This window comes from Sprattus sprattus (genome assembly GCF_963457725.1).
Source record: "Sprattus sprattus genome assembly, chromosome: 6".
In the NCBI taxonomy this organism is placed as follows: Eukaryota; Metazoa; Chordata; class Actinopteri; order Clupeiformes; family Clupeidae; genus Sprattus; species Sprattus sprattus.
The window spans coordinates 8547908-8568367 of record NC_137925.1 but is presented as its reverse complement, the minus strand read 5'-3'; the positions used below and the strand labels follow the sequence as shown (position 1 = coordinate 8568367).

The 20460-nt window shown below is 46.2% G+C and overlaps 2 protein-coding genes across 3 annotated transcripts; one reads left to right on the top strand and one right to left on the bottom strand.

Moving 5' to 3' along the window:
* Window positions 1–6597: 6597 nt before the first annotated feature.
* nat9 (N-acetyltransferase 9) lies at window positions 6598–9041 on the top strand. 2 transcript variants are annotated; one of them, XM_080840719.1, is made up of 7 exons: window positions 6598–6756; window positions 6879–6968; window positions 7073–7182; window positions 7503–7643; window positions 7754–7813; window positions 7912–8006; window positions 8352–9041. In XM_080840719.1, exons 2-7 carry the CDS (start codon window positions 6892–6894, stop codon window positions 8481–8483), a joined length of 615 nt encoding a protein of 204 aa, XP_080696845.1. In that variant the 5' UTR covers window positions 6598–6756; window positions 6879–6891; the 3' UTR covers window positions 8484–9041. The 2 variants fall into 2 exon arrangements, with proteins under 2 accessions (XP_080696845.1, XP_080696844.1); XM_080840718.1 differs by having other exon boundaries at window positions 6864–6968.
* A 304-nt stretch (window positions 9042–9345) lies between these two features.
* On the bottom strand, window positions 9346–18521 carry lrrc59 (leucine rich repeat containing 59). The gene is made up of 7 exons (XM_080840717.1): window positions 18141–18521; window positions 17860–17919; window positions 15182–15340; window positions 14511–14615; window positions 12469–12541; window positions 11969–12160; window positions 9346–10534 (listed from the first exon to the last, which is right to left on the bottom strand). The coding sequence occupies exons 1-7, from the start codon at window positions 18240–18242 to the stop codon at window positions 10257–10259; spliced, it is 969 nt and encodes a 322-aa protein (XP_080696843.1). The 5' UTR covers window positions 18243–18521; the 3' UTR covers window positions 9346–10256.
* Between the last annotated feature and the right edge of the window lie 1939 nt (window positions 18522–20460).

The following is a 20460-nucleotide window of genomic DNA, read 5'->3' as shown; positions in this document are numbered from 1 at the left end:
AAATCACTGGGGCCAGGGGGGGGGGGGGGGGAGAAGGAGGAGGAGGAAGAGTAGGTGACGAGGGTAGGTTTCGAAACGAGATGAAAAGAGTCTGAGGAAGACAAAGAGCGAGTAATAATGGCATTGTTTTGGGTTTGCTCTCTTTTCATTTCATTTGATGAAACAGCGGTGGGTAAAAAGATTTGCTACTTTGCCTCAATTTAAAGGCAGTGACTCAGGTGAGTGCTTCTGGGGCTAAAGCTGAATAGTAATCTCTCTCATCTCTCAGATGAATGGGAGCCTGTGGTGCTCCTTTGGAACTAAGAACCAAATCTCGTCTCCTCTCGAGTGGTGGACGATTCTCTTTTAAAAGTCTAATAGGAGGAGAAATGACTCACCCAGCTGATGCATTACGGGAGAGTGAACCGAGGCTGGATATTAGGCCTGTACACACTCACTCAGAGCTCCACAGCAGTACATTGGCTGTGGTAATCCAAAGGTGCCACACTTTTCGTCATTCATATATTTTCACCACTTCAGAGAGTATTTTGTGTCAAAGTGCGACAACGATGGTGGATCAGGAAGATCTGGCCATACGAGTTTAGGTTTATAAAGGATATCTGGCCATATGAGTTGCCATGTCATATATCGCATCATTTGTGACCTTTCACCTTCTTGGTTGTGAGGCAGACAAAATGGCCGCTTGCTACCTCTCTGACTCTAGTTACCCACAAGTTACCCACGGCCATGTCTATGTAAGTTACCCACGGCCATGTCTATGTAAGTTACCCACGGCCATGTCTATGTAAGTTACCCACGGCCATGTCTATGTAAGTTACCCACGGCCATGTCTATGTAAGTTACCCACGGCCATGTCTATGTAAGTTACCCACGGCCATGTCTATGTAAGTTACCCACGGCCATGTCTATGTAAGTTACCCACGGCCATGTCTATGTAAGTTAACCACGCCCATGTCTATGTAAGTTAACCACGCCCATGTCTATGTAAGTTAACCACGCCCATGTCTATGTATGGTACCCAGGTCTAGTTACCCACGTCTAGTTACCCAAGTCGGTGTCTATGTAAGTTTCCCACCTCTAGTTACCCACGTCTAGTTACCCACGTCTAGTTACCCACGTCTAGTTACCCGGGTTGGTGTCTATGTAAGTTAACCACGCCCATGTCTATGTAAGTTACCCACGTCTAGTTACCCACGTCTAGTTACCCACGTCTTGTTACCCAAGTCGTTGTCTATCCCACGTCTTGTTACCCAAGTCGTTGTCTATGTAAGTTGCGCTATGTAGCCAAGCAGAGTCCCACACCGGACTCAAACTCGAACTCACAATCTCAGGCATGGGGGACGGGCCTCATTTCCATCCGAGGTCAACCGCTTCATTTCTCCCGTTTTCCTCTCCTGACTCTGTCACCCGGTCTGCGGAGATCCAGCCATTATACTCTGGAATATTAATCACACTAATTAAAAAAGTAATCACTCTATGAAAGAATTCCCCCGTGCTGGAGGAATTAATCTTTTTCCTCCTCTCCTCCTCTCCTCCTCTCCTCCTCCTCTCCTCCTCGTTCCTTTGGCTCAGGTGGGCGTTTGAGAGCCAGTCACTGATGAGAAGCCACTGTGAGGACGAGATGAAGTGTCACAGGAGTCTGTGCGTCTGTCACAGGCACGACTACCCAGCGGACTCACAGCACGCATATCAGATTCTTTTCACTCCACCCATCCACACAGTGTGATGTGGAGTCTTTTTTTAAACTTAAACACAGAGGGGGATGCGAAGAGTTTTGTCCAGCAAGTTGATTGATCGCGTCTCGGTTGCCGTTGACGAGGGCTGACGTACGGCAGGCCAGTCAATGGGTTGCCTACTCACCACCACAGCGATGGCCCCCGTGCCATATCTCACCACCGGGACGCGGACGACACTGAATTATTTAAAATCCTCACAGAAGACGGTGCCCCTGACGAGACAATGCTCAATGAATCCTGTTGACATCGCGTCTCGGTTCACATTTTATAAGCTTTAGAAAAACATCAAGCCTTCTACTTCTACAAGCTGTAAACATGACTTGCATCCTCTTCCTCATCCTGTCCTTTGCAGATCAGCGCTGGGGGGTTGAGTTGAGAAATCATTTCCTAGAAGTGTAGATGGTTATGACCTGTGATTAAAACATGCCACTCCTACATTTATTTTATGGTTTCTACCCAGATTTAATTAATGGTGACAACCCTTACAATGTAATGGACTTACAGAGCGATCCTGCTGACATCTTTCTAGTTTTATTGCCACCTCACCCCAGTCTATGGCATTGCATGCACCCGCACTGCCACCTCACCCCAGTCTATGGCATGGCATGCACCCGCACTGCCACCTCACCCCAGTCTATGGCATGGCATGCACCCGTGCGGTCCCATTTCCACTGCAAGTCATTCACATCACAATTCCAAAGGGGACACTCTCCACATCTGTCTTTAAGAATCACAGGCACAGAGAAAACTTATTAGGCTACAACAATACCATCAACCTGCTCCGCTACATCCGGCTTAAGTGACCACACACAGTTAGGCTACAGTGACACACGTTGACTAAAGTGACCACACACAGTTAGGCTATGACACACATTGGCTTAAGTGACCACACACAGATGTTGGTGCAGTTGAACTGCATAAAGCTACGGCCTCTGTTTATGTTGAGATGCCCACTGTTGTGTTGTGTTGTGTTGTGTTGTGTTGTGTTGTGTTCTGTTCTGTTGTGTTCTGTTGTGTTCTGTTGTGTTCTGTCTGTGTGAAGATGCCCACTGTTCTGTTTTGTGTTGTGTTGTCCCGTTCACTGGTGCTGAGTCTGACCAATGAGTCAATAACTGGTTCTGACTGCCACCTGCTGGTGCAAAGAGGGTAACACTAAGTTACCTGCATTTGGCACTGGACCTAAACATAGCACAAAAAGTAAGGACATTTGTGCTTGGTATATTATTTCTTTGTTGTATCAATGCTTCTTGGCAATGAATCGTATACCGTTGGAGAGCCTGTTCATTTCCCTTTTCAATGGTGCCACATTTGTCAGGAACATGCATTTGGGGGATGAGCAGCAGAGAGTATTTGGGTTGCGCCCATAAAGAATTTGCCAAATCTTCTCTGCCAATGCCAAACAGCTTATTCTGCCATTAACTCTTGTTTGGTGTTTGGTGGATTGGATGATTGAAGTTTGAAGAAAATAGACAGGTTGACAATTTAACAATGTATTCATTCATTCATTAGCGTGTGGAAGAACCATACACAGACACAACAGCCTGGCACCTCCTCCTCATGCTGGTCACCAGCCTGGTCACACACTGCTGTGGGATGGCATCCCATTCTTCAATCAGCATTTGTTGCAAGTCAGCCAACGTGGTTTTGTTGGTCACTCTGGCACGAACAGCACGCCCAAGCTGATCCCACAACGGTTCAATGGGGTTGAGGTCAGGACTGCTGGCAGGCTATTCCATCCTCTACACTCCCAAATTCTGGAGGTAGTCTCTGATAAACCCCGCTCTGTGGGGCTGAGCGTTGTCATCTTGGAGGATAGAGTTCGGTCCCAGACTGTGGAGATATGGGATTGCCACTGGTTGGAGAATCTCATCTCGATATCTCTCTGCATTGACATTGTCTCAAATGATGACAAGCCGTGTGTGACCAGGCAGAGGCAGAGAAGATTTGGCAAATTCTTTATGGGCGCGACCCAAATACTCAGCTCTTCTGCTCATCCCCCAAATGCATGTTCCTTATAAATGTGGCACCATTTAATAGTGAAATAAACAGGCTTTCCAACGGTATACAATTAATTGGCAAGAAGCATTGTTACAAAAAAGAAATAATCTACCAAACACAAATGTCCTTACTATTTGTGCTATGTTACAAGTGTCCTCTCCTGGCCAACCAGACAACACCTTGTACTAGACCTTGGCCTTCGAACTGTATTATATATGTTGGCCATTTCACTACAACTATCTCAGCCTGAAGATGCTGCACAGCCTATTGTTGCACTTTTTGTCACCATTACTTAAATCTAGGTATAAACCATAAATTAAATTTTAACATGACGTGCATTGAAATGCTTATTCTTATTATAAAATTGACCAGAATTTACCAGTATAGAGGTAAAGAAGGAAAAATATAAAAAATGACAGAATAAGAGTGGTAAAAGATATGCAGTAACTATAACTTTACTATAACAACAGTATTACTATATCAGTATAGCTATTTTTGACAATGAGCTGTGCAGCATCATCAGGCTGAGATAGTTGTAGTGAAATGGCCAACATACAGGGGCGGATTTGGAGGCGGGGCCAGGGGGGCCGAGGCCCCTCCTCTAATGTGATTGGCCCCTGATTGGCCCCTGTTCTGCCAATCACCTGGCGAGAAAACCAAGCGGAAAACCAAGCGGAGAATTAAATGATCACTGCTGCAGTTCCACCTCTAAACTGTTGGTGGCAGTGCGCCGGTTGCGTCAATACAAGTGAATAGAAGAAGAAGCGTTCTGTTCCTGCCGGTTGCTGCGTAGCGCAGCATTTTGTACACGTGCTGTTTTCATGACGAATGCAGCATATAACTCACTCTGGTTGGTTAAAAATACACATGGGGTGGGTCTTAAGGCTTTGCTGACCACCAAAACGAACTTTGGTTGGCTGAAAATCACGTCAATCAATCAGATAGCCACGCGATATTCTGTGTTTGTTTTCAGTGAATCTCAAATGGTGCACTTCATCAGACATATCGTAGTAGACAGATGAATGGCGAGGTAAGAGAAACAAAATTAAAGTGCATGGTATTTTGAAAGAGGTCGATCATCACCAATAGGCTAATATCATTAGATATGGGCTTGCATTTTCATTAAGCAGGAAAAATTAACCTTCGACATGCAGGGATAGCCTGCTACTGTTGTGTCAACTCGCAAGCGCAAGTTAAAAAGAACAATGCTGCTAATTCTAAATGATTTAGCAAGTAGTCTATGCGATCTCCGAATCACATTTCTCATTCCTAGCTGGATGAATTTCAAACTTATGTGTATCTATGAATTGCAGTGCATTGCCTAGGCTATTTATTTGTGTACAATGCTCGTCTGAGTCACTTGGGTGTGCTAAGCGTTGAGTCTCGACGGGCCAAGTCATTGGACTTGAATTAATTTGTCAGGCGTTTTAGCGCAAAGCATGGCAATCGGAGAATTCTTCTTTTCTGAAGAGAGAGAGAGAGGTCTATACATGCTTTTTGCCACCTTGTTAGGACTAGCGACTATAAACAAAGCTTAGAAGGAGAAGCTGGTGTGTGTGTGTGTGTGTGTGTGTGTGTGTGTGTGTGTGTGAGAGAATATGTTGTTGTATATAGGCCTACAGTTAAAAGCTGTTGCTATCTTTTATGTTTTATGTGCCCTTTATGCACACTGAATTAAAACATATATATTACAATTACTGATTCATGATTTTTTATTTCAGTTTCAAAAGGGATACTGAGTTATTCATTGTTGCTTTTGGATAGTTGACTAGAAGTAGATGTTCTTTACTGTCAGTATGTGTGTATTGCCTTGTCATCACTGGATATCAGATGGTGATGACACTGTTGGCCCCTGAAGGTTACATTTGGCCCCATTGTGGCCCCTGCTTCAGAAAAATCCTAGAACCGCCACTGCCAACATATATAAAACAGTCCAAAGTCCAAGGTCTAGTCCAAGGTGTTGTCTGGTTGAGGGCCTGAATGGCCGGTGGGGAGAAGCTCTTCCTTTTTTTCATTCTGTGTTGGTCTTCAGGGAGCAGAAGTGCTTTCCTGACCGCATCAGACAAAACAGTCCCTTTCCTGCTCTTGGTGCAACTTCTCTTCAGGATGCTCTCGATTGTGCAGGTGTAAAAGTTTCTTAGCACCTTAGAGGGCAGTTTAAGTTATGTTCTTAAGTTCTAAGCACCTTATTTTCCAATCTACAATGTTTTTCTTCATAGTTTTATAACAATGGATTGGTTGTGTGTGTGACAAATAAAATATAAATTCAAATTGAAACTGATATCAAATTGGTGTTCTTGCGGCAGATATAAGAATAATCATGTCAGCGCAGTGGAGCCGACAGAATGGCTCCAGCACTTGTTTTGTTTTGGGCCCTGCATTAGAAGTACAAATCCTCTCTTCCCTGCAGAAACACGAGGGCTATCGGGTCCAGTTCTGCACTCTAGACACTGAATGATAGAGGCCTATGAAAGCCCTCCATCTGTGGTTCATCTTTCAAGATGAAAAAAGGGACTTTCAAACAAAGATTTTTATCAGTGATAAGTCCGTCTGATTTACCCATTAGGGCCTCCATATAGCCCTGCTCTTAAAAACCTCACCAACCATTCTGCTTCACTGCTACATGTGTATGTATACTGTCTAAAACAGCATTTGTTTATGAAGAGTGCTTCTGTAGGCATGAAAGACGGTGAAGAGGGTGTGATATATGTTACCTTTAGATTTAAATAATAACACTGAAAAAAAATCTCGTTGGGACTTTTATTTTCTTGAGACTTTTATTTTGAAATACTGTGGTCTCTTAACCCGGAAAAGCAACACAAAAAAAGGTTCCTCAGTTCCTCTTGGCCTGACTGACCATTTATGAATCCGGAATGAATCCATGCACAGTGAAATTAGTTCTTCGTTTATCTTCTTTAGTACCTCATCGACATTTTTGTATTTTATAAATTGTAGGATTCGTAATATCTAATTTGATGGTCCAAGCTAGGTGACAACTTAAAATTCACGAAGGTATCAAAAGGTAAACATATTTGTTTTTTGTCTAGCCTCATCATAATTGCTTGATGTCTCAACATCACCCGTCTGTCATCTCTGTGTACAACTTTGAATATTTATAACTTGCAACAGCTTTGGTTTAAATAGAGGATCGCCCACTATGAGGATAAATGAAAACACTTTACTGGAGGGAAAGAAGATTGTTCTGGTGCCTTACAACTCAAACCACGTACCCAGGTAAGCTGCATTCGGGAAACCCTGAGTTTAGGACTGCCCAGACAGCTCGGTGATGTGTTTTGAGTGACAGGCTCGGTGATGTGTTTTGGTGTCTGTCCGGTCAGGTACCATGAGTGGATGGGCTCGGAAGAGCTGCAGAAGCTGACCGCGTCGGAACCGCTATCGCTGGAGCAGGAGTTCGAGATGCAGCGCAGCTGGAGAGAGGACGACGACAGTGAGTCTCCATCCTCCTCCTCATCATTTTACATTTACATTTAGCAGACGCTTTTGACCAAAGCGACGTACAAGGGAGAGAACAGTCAAGCTACGAACAATAGAACCTTGCGTAACAATAAATACTACTTTACATAAGAAACGAAATAGAAAAGAAAAAGAAGTGCAGGAATGTAACTGCTGTAATTGCAAGTTAAGCACTAGTCGAATTGCCAGTCAGGACGGGAGGTGCTCTCTGAAGAGTTGGATCCATCCATAGCCTCAGATTCACTGACCTGATCTTCTCTCTGATGGTCATACACACCTCTGTCTACTTTGTAGAATGCACCTTCATCATCCTTGACAAGAAGAAGTGGAATGAGCCCTCCGTGCCAGAGGAGCAGTGCATGGTGGGAGATGTGAACATTTACCTGACCGATCCCAGTGACCAGTCACTGGCAGAGGTGGAGATTATGATCGCAGGTGATCAAAAACACACAAGTACTCTCAATGTTTGCCTGATCATATGTCATCTCCTCCAGTTAGATACTCCCCCATATCTCTCTTTGATTACCTCCCTCTTTCCCTTCCAGAGCCCAGCTACAGAGGAAGAGGGATTGGGAAAGAGGTGACGCAGATTATGCTGTGCTATGGTATGTTTGATAACGCCTCTGCATCATCCGTGTGTATGCTATCTGTGGAGGTCCATCTCTGGCTAAGTGTTAAACACATAATATCATGCTCTCTGCAGCTTTCACCAGACTGGGCATCAGGAAATTTGAGGCCAAAATCGGCCTGGATAACACAGTGAGCATCGCCGTGTTCAAAAAGCTGGGCTTTGGAGAGGTAGGCCTAACAGTGCTTGTTAATACATCAGAGTTCATTTGACTGGACAAAGTAACATATAAAAGTAGTAGAGTAAAATTCAAGCAGCCTTATTTTTAATTAGTCAGTTTATTAATTAACTGTATTGTTCAACCATGATGACTTAGTGGAGAACTGGTTAAACTGGAGATATATGTGTTTATTTCGGTAACAGGTAGTGAGATGGCTGAATGGCACTTTGGTGTGTGTGTGTGTTTAACTGTGCTTAAATGCACTCATGTTTTGGAGTGTGTGTGTTTAACTGTGTATGAATGCACTCATGTTTTGGAGTGTGTGTTTAACTGTGTATGAATGTGTTTCTCCCAGCTCTCCGTCAGTGAGGCGTTTCGGGAGGTGACCCTGGGCATGAATGTTGATGAAGCAGCAAACCCACTGTTGCTATGCAACACAGACCTGCAGGAGCACGAGTACAGGAAGGCTCGGGACAGTCGTCACTGAGCCACAACCCTAACCAGAACTCACATGATCTGGGATTGACCTATCATCATCTTCACAGACGTCACATGGGTCTGGTGTGACCAATCATCTCTGCAGGGGTCTTGCTGATTTATCCTTGAATTGGACCACCCAGTGCAAACCCATCTGCCCCCACACTACAGTACACTACAGGCCTTCAGATAGGGAAGGCCAGTAGGAAACTAACTGTAATGAAAGCAGTGACGACCATTAGTTAGATTAGATTGCTGTTGGTGTATTCTCTAACAAGAGACCATAAGTCAGGGAGATTCCGTCTCCGTAATGTTCCATTCAGTGTGTTAGCTCAGGGTTACTGAGGCCTGTGCTGAGAGATGCACAAACTATTTGGAATACAAGTATAACAAATATTACATTTGGAATACAAGTATAACAAATGTTACATTTGGGATACAAGTATAACAAATAAAACATTTGAAATACAAGTATAACAAATATAACATTTGAAATACAAGCATAACAAGTATTACTTTTGTGTAAAAATGTACTTTTACGTCACCTTTGATAAAAGCATTCATAACACTAAAGTGACAGTCTTGTGATATTGTAGTGTTGTTGCCTATGCTTTGCTTGGATTATATTCTTACAGTAAACACAAGAACAGAAACTTTGGCTCTTTCTAGAACGTTCTCATGCTGTCAGGCATTTATTGACCACTGATCACTAGCAAGCGTGTGTGTTCATGTAGAGATGACACTGATAAGTGTGTGTGTTCATGTAGAAATTAGACACTGATCAGTGTGTGTGTGTGTTCATGTAATGGTGAGACACTGATCACTAGCAAGCGTGTGTGTTCATGTAGAGATGAGACCTTTAGACACAAGTGCACTTTTACCTCTTTACTCAAGCTGCGACCCCCAGTCATATTTTCCTGCCTACACACACACACACACACACACACACACACACACACACACACACACAGTAGCGTGGCATATGGAACTGAAGTAAGGGTTGATACCAGTTGCAGGCATGCTGGCGCACGCACAAACGCACGCAGGCAGGCGCACGCACGCACGCAGACACACACACACACACACACCCCCACACACACTTACAAGCATGGCATGCAAAACTGAACTGAGGACTGTAAGCACAGTTAAAGGCAGCAGCAAAAGTCCCAGCCACAGACAGTTGGCATTGCTAAGTGACTAGGCAGCAACGCTTCTGATTGGCAGTTAGATACTTCAGACACGGCAGCAACGCCTCTGATTGCCAGTAAGATACTTCAGACACGGCAGCAAGGCCCCGCCCACTGGGGGCAGCTAAGCTTGTGTCAGCACAAGAAATCCACTGTGATTGGGTTAAAACCAGAACGAGCAAGAACTGGCAGAGACAATTCCATAGGAATTTATGCTGATGGAAACACCTCCTTCACCACAACCACATCTTTCTAGAATTCACCACAACATTCTAGAATTCACCACGCCCTCTAAGCCAAGCCCCACTCTGATAGACAGGGTGCGCACTCTGAAAAAGGGGCTACAGGCATGGGGAGGATCCTGGGCTGTCCTATGGCGAGGGCATGTTGAAATGTAAGAGCATGATTGACAGCATGTGATGGCACTGGGTGGGGCCAAAGGCTAGAGGAGGGGCTCGCTGGTCGTCGGAGGGCGTGGTTGCAGAGACACTGGCTGGTGACGTCACAGGGGTGATATTTAGGAGGAGGGGCTTGCTGGTCTCTCTGAGCCAGGTGGGCGGAGGAAGGGCGTGACTGCGGAGAGGCTGGTGATGACATCAGAGGGCAGGGCTGGAGGCGGTGAGGGCGGAGAGTTTCTGGAGGAGGGGCTGCAGCAGCTCCTGGCTCTGAGCGAGGGCATGTTGAGCCCACTGCAGCGCCTCCTGCAGGATTAACTTGAGCGGTTCACACATCTCCTCCTCTCTGAGCGGGCTCAGATGGCATGCCGCTACAGACCCGCCCACTCCCAGCAGCAGCAGGAGCAGAAGGCGGAGCAGCACAGACGACACCGACCAACCAGAACTCGCCACCGCCTCAGACTCCGCCTTCTTCTTATCTGTCAGTCAATACAGGACAGGAAGCACATGTTAACACAGGACAGGATGCCCATGTTCAGGAAGCACATGTTCACACAGGACAGGAAGCACATTTTAACACAGGACAGAAAGCACACGTTCACACAGGACAGGAAGCAGACGTTCACACAGGACAGGAAGCACACGTTCACACAGGACAGGAAGCACACGTTCACACAGGACAGGAAGCACACGTTCACACAGGACAGGAAGCACACGTTCACACAGGACAGGAAGCACACGTTCACACAGGACAGAAAGCACATTTTAACACAGGACAGAAAGCACATGTTCACACAGGACAGGAAGCACACGTTCACACAGGACAGGAAGCACACGTTCACACAGGACAGGAAGCAGACGTTCACACAGGACAGGAAGCACATTTTAACACAGGACAGAAAGCACATGTTCACACAGGACAGGAAGCAGACGTTCACACAGGACAGGAAGCAGACGTTCACACAGGACAGGAAGCAGACGTTCACACAGGACCGGAAGCACACGTTCACACAGGACAGGAAGCAGACGTTCACACAGGACAGGAAGCAGACGTTCACACAGGACAGGAAGCACACGTTCACAAAGGACAGGAAGCAGACGTTCACACAGGACAGGAAGCACACGTTCACACAGGACAGGAGGCACATGTTCACACTGGTCAGATCACACTCCTCTCTTTATGTATTCATCCTCTTTATACACCTCTGACTAAACACAAATAAAGTCAACACAAATAAAGTATTCCCCGCAGTACTACAGGAAGTATGCTAAGCCCTAACGTGTTTTACTGGTGGGTCAACATCCCAGCTCCCTACAATGTGTCTTAATCGCTAGTCAATCATCCCATGACTGGTACAGAGGCTGGGGGCTGCCTGTATTCCTGATTTCCCCTCAATTTGGGCTAACTGACAGTCAGAAGGCTATCACACAGACATGGCTGTCTTGTCTTATCACACAGAGATGGCCGTCTGGTGTTAGCTCAGGCGTTCTTGGCATAGCCAGCAGTCCCCACCATTACGCACCTGCAGCAGTCTAAACTCAGGCCCCACCATGACGCACCTGCAGCGGTCTAAACTCAAGCCCCACCATGACGCACCTGCAGCAGTCTAAACTCAAGCCCCACCATGACGCACCTGCAGCGGTCTAAACTCAAGCCCCACCATGACGCACCTGCAGCGGTCTTAACTCAAGCCCCACCATGACGCACCTGCAGCGGTCTTAACTCAAGCCCCACCCCACCATGACGCACCTGCAGCGGTCTTAACTCAAGCCCCACCCCACCATGACGCACCTGCAGCGGTCTTAACTCAAGCCCCACCCCACCATTACGCACCTGCAGCGGTCTTAACTCAAGCCCCACCATGACGCACCTGCAGCGGTCTTAGCTCAGGCCCCACCCGACCATTACGCACCTGCAACGGTGGCGGCTCTCTTCTTCTTCTCCTCCCTCTTCTTCCTCTGCTGTTCCTGGGCGGCCAGAGCAGCCTGCTGAGCCTCATACTCCTTCCTCTTCCTCTCCTTCTCCTCTGCCTTCTCTCGCTTCCGCACTTCCTTCTCCTTCGCCTCTCGCTCCTTCTGCTTGGCTTCGCGCTTCAGCTCCAGCCCTGGGGGGGGGGGGGGGGGGGGGGGGGCGAGAAACAATAACAACATGAGACAGCTGCTACCTCAGAACTGTCAGAGTGTCTCTCTGAGGTACGGCAGAGGTACGGAAAGGAAACAGACATTTCCATGTTTATCTTTCAGAGGGAAACTGTCACCTATGTGTGAGTGAGGTGTTTTGGAAATTAAAGATCGAATCCTCGAATCCTTCTAATCCGTTACACCTGTACAGATCTGTTGGAATGAAATTACCGTACCCGTGTTGTCTATGTGCTAGTGCCCCCTAGTGGCTGAAATTGGATGTAGCACTCACCTCTCAGTCTGAGCAGACGCTTCTCATTCAGTCTGTCTGCCTCCTCCTGCAGGACCCTCATGTGCTGCAGTACCTGTACACACACACACACACACACACCATCAGCACAACGTAGACTTGTCTCTGACAACTGGAGTGTTGTTAAATTCCCGAACCCCCTCCATTGCTTGTCTGATGTGAAGTGCCAAACTGGACAAAAGCCGAGCCAAAATTGTGAGAGGAAACGAATATACATGAGGGTGAGTTACCACCACATGAGAGTAAGGTACCGTAAGAGGGAGGTTGGAGGGCCATTTATTGCGCAACAGAAACGACTACTGAGGTATAATCATGCACAGGAGAAGATAGCTTTCGCCACGCAACAGTGATCGAGTTTCACATTACAGAGAACCAGCCCCACACCGACAAGAGACAGAATATCATTATGAGTAAATAGAGAATCAAGAAAACAAGAAGTGTGACATACCTTAGTTTTGGTTAATTTATGAATTAGTTTTGATATTTTTATCAACAGTATAAGGCAGCGGCAGGCAAGCAGTTCTTGAGAAGGGCCTCTGTTTACTCTTTCTTTTGTATCTTATGGTATTTCTTTGAAATGAAATCCTGTGTGCCGTTTCGTGGACAACTACCCAGGTAACTCTGCATGGCAAAAACCTTGCAAATACAATCAGGAGCACAACTGGGACTGATAAAAGCTTGCTAGCATGTGAAGTGATGCTTAATTGCCCAAGTCTGTTGTGAAATATTTTGCCCGATTTTAGTGATGTGATCCAGACCCCAGAATTATATATAGTGTATAGTGTGGGTGGATAGTGGGAACGCTGGTGTGTCTATGGGTCCTTGGCAAGACCATATACGACAAAAATGAATTTGAAGATGATAGCTAAAAATAGTTGCTTACAAAAACATGAGCTTCCTTAAAAAGTGCAAAATGTACTGTTGCAATCACATTAAATAATAATGAGGTATTAGTACAAATAAACTCTCATATTTCATACACACACACAGGACAAGCAGACTCTTTAGAATTGCGGTAGGCATGTGTTATGGTTGATTCTGATGAAGCAGAAACTGAAAAACAGTAAGAGATTTTAACTTTAACTTTAAGCAAGACGCAGTGCAAGTAGGCCTACTAGCACCAGAGTAAAGGAAGTCAGATCAAGATGGTCTTGGCTTTTTTAATGGATCTAGGCTTTCTGGATGGAACTTTCAGATCAAATCATCATCAAATCATCACCTTCTTAAAGTAAACCTCTCTTGCGCAGTAACTCAGTCTCTTGTGCGTACTAAACGGAAAATCAGCCTCTCTCAGGCAGTAACTAGTCCTTTCTTACATAGCCATTTCCTCTTGCCATTTCCACTCGGCTTTTGTCCTCTCTAGCGCTCCGTAGTCTGACGTGCCTCAGGCAGGAGCATGAAGCTACTGATGAAGAGGAGTTAGGGATGTTTCGTGATACGAGTGTGTGTGTGTGTGTGTGTGTGTGTGTGTGAGTCAGTGAGTGTGTGTGTGTGTGTGCGTGCGTGTGGTGTGTGTGGTGTGTGCTGTGTGTGTGCGTGTGTGTGCGCGCTAGGGCTGAATGATTTGGGAAAATAATCTAATTGCGATTTTTCCACCAAATATTGTGATTTAATATGCAATTTTTTTCATTTTATCCTCTTTTTTTCCCCAACAAAACGTAATGAATGTTTTAAATATGACCAAAACAATACAAGATACGTTTAGTGTAAAATATTCTTTCCCAAATTTGACATTTTTATTTATCTGCTCATTACAGAAACAAGAACAACAAATCGGTTGCTTTGCCACTGTGTATTTAAGTAATTTAATCAAAGTCATTGTAAGTATAAACACAAGGCATGCAGTTTTTAAACACTGTGTGCAAAATGTACCATCTTTTATTTATTTATTTTTTGACCATGTTATAATTGCGGACGTTGCGGTTAGAAAATCGCGTCTTACCATATCGCAATTTAATCGCAAATGCAATGAATCGTTCAGCCCTAGTGTGTGTGTGTGTGTGTGTGTGTGTGTGTGTACTCACTGCGACAGCACATTGCCTGCACTGTTTGTCATCCAAACAGTCCCCAGCTGCTTTGGCCAACACTGGCTCCAGAGGGTTGTCCTTTAAGTCCAGCCATTTCAGACTCTTAACAAACACACACACACACACACACACACACACACACACACACACACACACACACACACAAGGTTTAAAGTCAGTGATTATAAGTTTGCTTATCCTATGCATCATTGTGTGTGTGTGTGTGTGTGTGTGTGTGTGTGTGTGTGTGTGTGTGTGTGTGTGTGTGTGTGTGTGTGTGTGTGTGTGTGTGTGTGTGTGTGTGTGTGTGTGTGTGTGTGTGGATTCATATGTGTATGCGTACACCTGTGGTTGTGTGCGTACACGTATGTGTGTGTGCATGCATGCACATGTCTATGTGTGCGCATGTATGTGTGCGTGCGTGTGTGTGTGTGTGCATGCATATGTCTATGTGTGTGCATGTGTGTGTGTGTGCGTGTGTGTGTGTGCGCGTGTGTTTGCATGTGTGTGTGTGAGTGTGTGTGTGTGTGTGTCTGTATGCGCGTGCATGTGTGTGTGTGTGTGTGTGTGTGTGTGTGTGTGTGTGTGTGTGTGTGTGTGTGTGTGTGTGTGTGTGTGTGTGTGCGTGTGCGTGTGCGTGTGCGTGTGTGTGTGTGTGTGTGTCTCACCCTGAGCTGTGAGAAGCTGACAGGCAGTGTGTTGAGTTTGTTCTGGAACAGGTCCAGATGGTTGAGGCTGGTGAGGCGCCCCAGCTCCTCGGGCAGGCTGCTCAGCTGGTTCTTGCTCAGGTCGATCCGCACCAGATGGCTCAGGCTGCAGAACTCAGGCTGGGGGGAAGGCAAAGAGGACACACACACCATAACTACACTCACATCAGACCAGGGCACCACACACACACACCAGACCAGGGCACCACACACACACACCATCACTACACTCACATCAGACCAGGGCACCACACACACACACCATCACTACACTCACATCAGACCAGGGCACCACACACACACCATCACATCAGACTAGGGCACCACACACACACACACACACACACACACACGCACTCACACACCAGGGCACCACACACTCCCGAAATGTGCCTGAAGAGTCACATTGACATCACACCGAGTCTGTCTTGAAGTGACCGAGTGAAAAATGCTAAATGGTCTGTTGTTGAGTTGACTAACGTTAAGGTTGAGTTGACTAACGTTAAGGTTGAGTTGACTAACGTTAAGGTTAAGGATGAGTTGACTTACGTTAAGGTTGAGTTGACTAACGTTAAGGTTGAGTTGACTAACGTTAAGGATGAGTTGACTAACGTTAAGGTGTAACCCTTGGATATGAGTGGCGGAGGTGAAACAGCTCTGAACGCGGTCGAGTGTGTGTGTGTTCGTACATGCGTGTGTGTGAGCGCCAGAGCTTGTGCATACCCAATTAACTATCGACATCGGCCCAATACTGAACTAGAACTCTGAAACCAGCAAAACAGCTATACAACGGAATCCAGGCAAGCCAGCACGTCAAAGTGAACCGCATGGTTTCAACAGTGACAGGCTCACGAATGTTTTCATAAGTTTGACAAGGATCCCTACAGAGGTACACCTGCGTCTGTAGAAAATAACTGTACAGTGTTTCACCCATCTCAGTCTTCCAGTGCCTGACGCAGCCTCCCACTCAGTGCCTGTAGGCAATTATCAAAGGCAGGCGCTCTCCTTTAAGTGTGTGTATGTGTGTGCACTCACTGGTAGTAAATAAGCAAGGCGGTGTGCGTGTACTCACTGGTAGTAAATAAGCAAGGCGGTGTGCGTGTACTCACTGGTAGTAAATAAACAAGGCGGTGTGTGTGTGTTCTCACTGGAAGTACATAAGTAAGGCAGTGTGTGTACTCACTGGTAGTAAATAAGTAAGTATGTGTGCAAAGAGGACACACACACCATAACTACACTCACATCAGACCAGGGCACCACACACACACCAGACCAGGGCACCACACACACACACCATCACTACACTCACATCACACCAGGGCACCACACACACACACCATCACTACACTCACATCACACCAGGGCACCACACACACACCATCACATCAGACTAGGGCACCACACACACACACACACACACACACACACACACACACACAATCACATCAGACCAGGGCACCACACACTCCCGAAATGTGCCTGAAGAGTCAAATTGACATCACACCGAGTCTGTCTTGAAGTGACCGAGTGAAAAATGCTAAATGGTCTGTTGTTGAGTTGACTAACGTTAAGGTTGAGTTGACTAACGTTAAGGTTAAGGATGAGTTGACTAGCGTTAAGGTTGAGTTGACTAACGTTAAGGTTAAGGATGAGTTGACTAACGTTAAGGATGAGTTGACTTACGTTAAGGTTAAGGATGAGTTGACTAGCGTTAAGGTTAAGGATGAGTTGACTAGCGTTAAGGTTGAGTTGACTAACGTTAAGGTTAAGGATGAGTTGACTAGCGTTAAGGTTGAGTTGACTAACGTTAAGGTTAAGGATGAGTTGACTAACGTTAAGGATGAGTTGACTTACGTTAAGGTTGAGTTGACTAACGTTAAGGTTGAGTTGACTAACGTTAAGGATGAGTTGACTTACGTTAAGGTTGAGTTGACTAACGTTAAGGTTGAGTTGACTAACGTTAAGGTTGAGTTGACTAACGTTAAGGATGAGTTGACTAACGTTAAGGTGTAACCCTTGGATATGAGTGGCGGAGGTGAAACAGCTCTGAACGCGGTCGAGTGTGTGTGTGTTCGTACATGCGTGTGTGTGAGCGCCAGAGCTTGTGCATACCCAATTAACTATCGACATCGGTCCAATACTGAACTAGAACTCTGAAACCAGCAAAACAGCTATACAACGGAATCCAGGCAAGCCAGCACGTCAAAGTGAACCGCATGGTTTCAACGGTGACAGGCTCACGAATGTTGTCATAAGTTTGACAAGGATCCCTACAGAGGTACACCTGCGTCTGTAGAAAATGACTGTACAGTGTTTCACCCATCTCAGTCTTCCAGTGCCTGACGCAGCCTCCCACTCAGTGCCTGTAGGCAATTATCAAAGGCAGGCGCTCTCCTTTAAGTGTGTGTATGTGTGTGCACTCACTGGAAGTACATAAGCAAGGCGGTGTGTGTGTACTCACTGGTAGTAAATAAACAAGGCGGTGTGCGTGTACTCACTGGTAGTAAATAAGCAAGGCGGTGTGTGTGTGTTCTCACTGGAAGTACATAAGTAAGGCAGTGTGTGTACTCACTGGTAGTAAATAAGTAAGTATGTGTGTGTGTGTGTGTGTGTGTGAGTGAGTGTGAGTGTGTACTTACTGTTAGTATGATCAGATTGTTGCAGGACAGATCCAGGGACGTGGCTTTTGGATACGCAGCCTGTGTGTAGCAGGAGCACATACATATCAGTGAACAGTAAAGCTAACACACACATCAAGACGTAGTAATTAAACGTAGTTCAAATCTGACAGTTCTAACTAGCAGCAACTTTACATTCAACGACCTTACGTCGACCTTTTCTTTGAATCAGATCAGTCTGTTGCCGTCCTTCGCTGCCCATTTTAGCTTACTTACACAAAATACATGAACGTGTAACTCACCAGCTCTCTAACGGGCACATCCGTGAGGTTGCACAGACTGAGGTCCACCTCATTGCCGTCAATTTTGTCTCGAATATTTTCAAATTTGGCTTTCACTCTCATTCTGTGAAGTTTCTGTAGTCACGGTTATTTACTGGTTAAGTTCGTAGGTACGCTGTATGAAGTGCTACTGGTTTATTTAGCTATCGCTAGCTACAATAACAACGATTACAGCTATGTCAATGTTCAGAGTTTCTGTTGGTTCTTTCTAGTTGAGTTAAATAAATGTGTTATTTGTCTGGCTTCACTGTCAACAGCTTACTGTTGAGACTATTGACAGAAAATAATTACTAACACTGAATCACAGAGGCACTCACTACCCGGAGATAGCAGAGAGTTACATCCACGTCATTCATTTACTCGCACAGTCACGTTGGCATCCCGGGAGAAAGGAGTTGTGCGAATGAGGCGCCATCTAGCGGCGGGAGGATAAACCTGCTGTTGTGGGTTAGACAAGCGAATCAGCTTTTCTTCCAAAGCCTTTGTCATAGCACCCAAAAGTCGGAAATTGAACGTCGAAAAGGTCAGTCAATTAGTCTTTATTTTTAATTTAATTTCACCACACAACAACAGATAAATATAATTCACTCAGTCAAATTCACTTGTTAGCCTTTTGATGAGTCCTTCACATTGGTTGATCACGACTACAATCTGTGCTATATCAGGACTGAACTATGACACTTTGAACAAGAAGCAATTATACATGAACCCCCCCCCCACCCCCCCACCACCACCAACGCGTACACAATGCATACATCAGAAGTTGAAAAAGTTGGTAGTATGTACTGCACACATATTTAGATATATATCCACACACATAGCTGTATTTGACGTCTACCAGTACATCCAGTCCAGAAAGAGGACGAGCAGGAAGAGGGAGATGGAGATCAGGTAAAACAGGAAGAAGGTGGCGTTGACGTGCTGGGCCATTGTGTTCTGCTGCCAGGGCTGTCCGTGCTCCTGAGCGGATTCCTGGGCGTCCGTCTGCAGCTCCTGGAGGATGAGGCGCAGGAGGTGGGGGATGGAGCGCTCCTCTGCCCCCTCGTCGGGTTCGGGGGGGTTCACCATGGGGAGGGTCTCACGCTGACACACCCCGTTCACTCCGCAGATGCACCCACCAACCGCAGACTTCCTCTTTCCTGCTCGGATGGAAGCAGCATAATCAAGAGCATGTCTTTATTCAATCTCTATCGCCAGTCTGCACACACACACACACACACACACACACACACACACACACACACACACACACACACACACACACACACACACACACACACACACACACACACACACACACACAAACACACAAACACACACACTGACCTCCCTAGCTCTTATCCCATGCTGTTATTAGGTTCAACAATCTTGGCTGTGTCTGTCTTTGTACCTATATTTCTATTAGTATCTTTTTGCGTTTGCCTGAAGTCTGTCCACTTCTCTGTGTGAGTGCAATGGTTTATGATGTGATGTGATGCATACCGGCATCTCTGCTGAGGTGGAGCCCCTCTGAGCTGGGGGCTCTGCTGCCCCTGCTGCGCCTGCTGCCCCTGCCTGCCCTGCTGCCCTGGGGGGTGGAGGCCTTCTCCATCAGGTACACCACCAGGATTGTCTCCAGCAGGCTCATCAGCATGAAGGCAAACACCACTATCACGTACACAGCTGGAGGAGAGCCGAGGAGAGGAGAGGAGAGGAGAGGGGAGGTGAGGTGAGGAGAGGAGAGGAGAGGAGAGGAGAGGAGAGGAGAGGAGAGGATAAGGGAAGAGAAGACAGGAGAAGAGAAGAAAGGAGAGGAGAGTAGAGGAGAAGAGGAGGTGGTGAGGAGGTGGTAGGGGGTGAGGAGAGTAGAGGAGAGTAGAGGAGAAGAGAAGAGGAGAGAAGAGAGGAGAGGAGAGGAGAGGAGAAGAGAAGAGAAGAGAGGAGAAGAGAAGAAAGGAGGGGAGAGGAGAGGAGAAGAGAGGAGAGGACAGGAGAGGAGAGGAGTGGAGAGACTGTATGTAAGTGGTTAGTCACCACATATAAGGGATTGGATTTGCTTGTGTTTGTGTGTGTTGAGGGGGGGGTTGATGGGTTTTGAGGGAAGGGGATGTGCGTGCGTGTGTGTGTGCGTGTGCTTATGTGTGTGTGTGTGTGCGTGTGTGTGTGTGTGTGCCTCACCCATTAGTGGTGTTTTGCTGGGTTTGGAGGGAAAGGTGTCATTAAGGATGAGGAGTAAGACAGACATGGCCAGCAGCACAGTGACTTTAAAGCACAGCTTGTCCCCCCGCGTGTCAGGCATGAA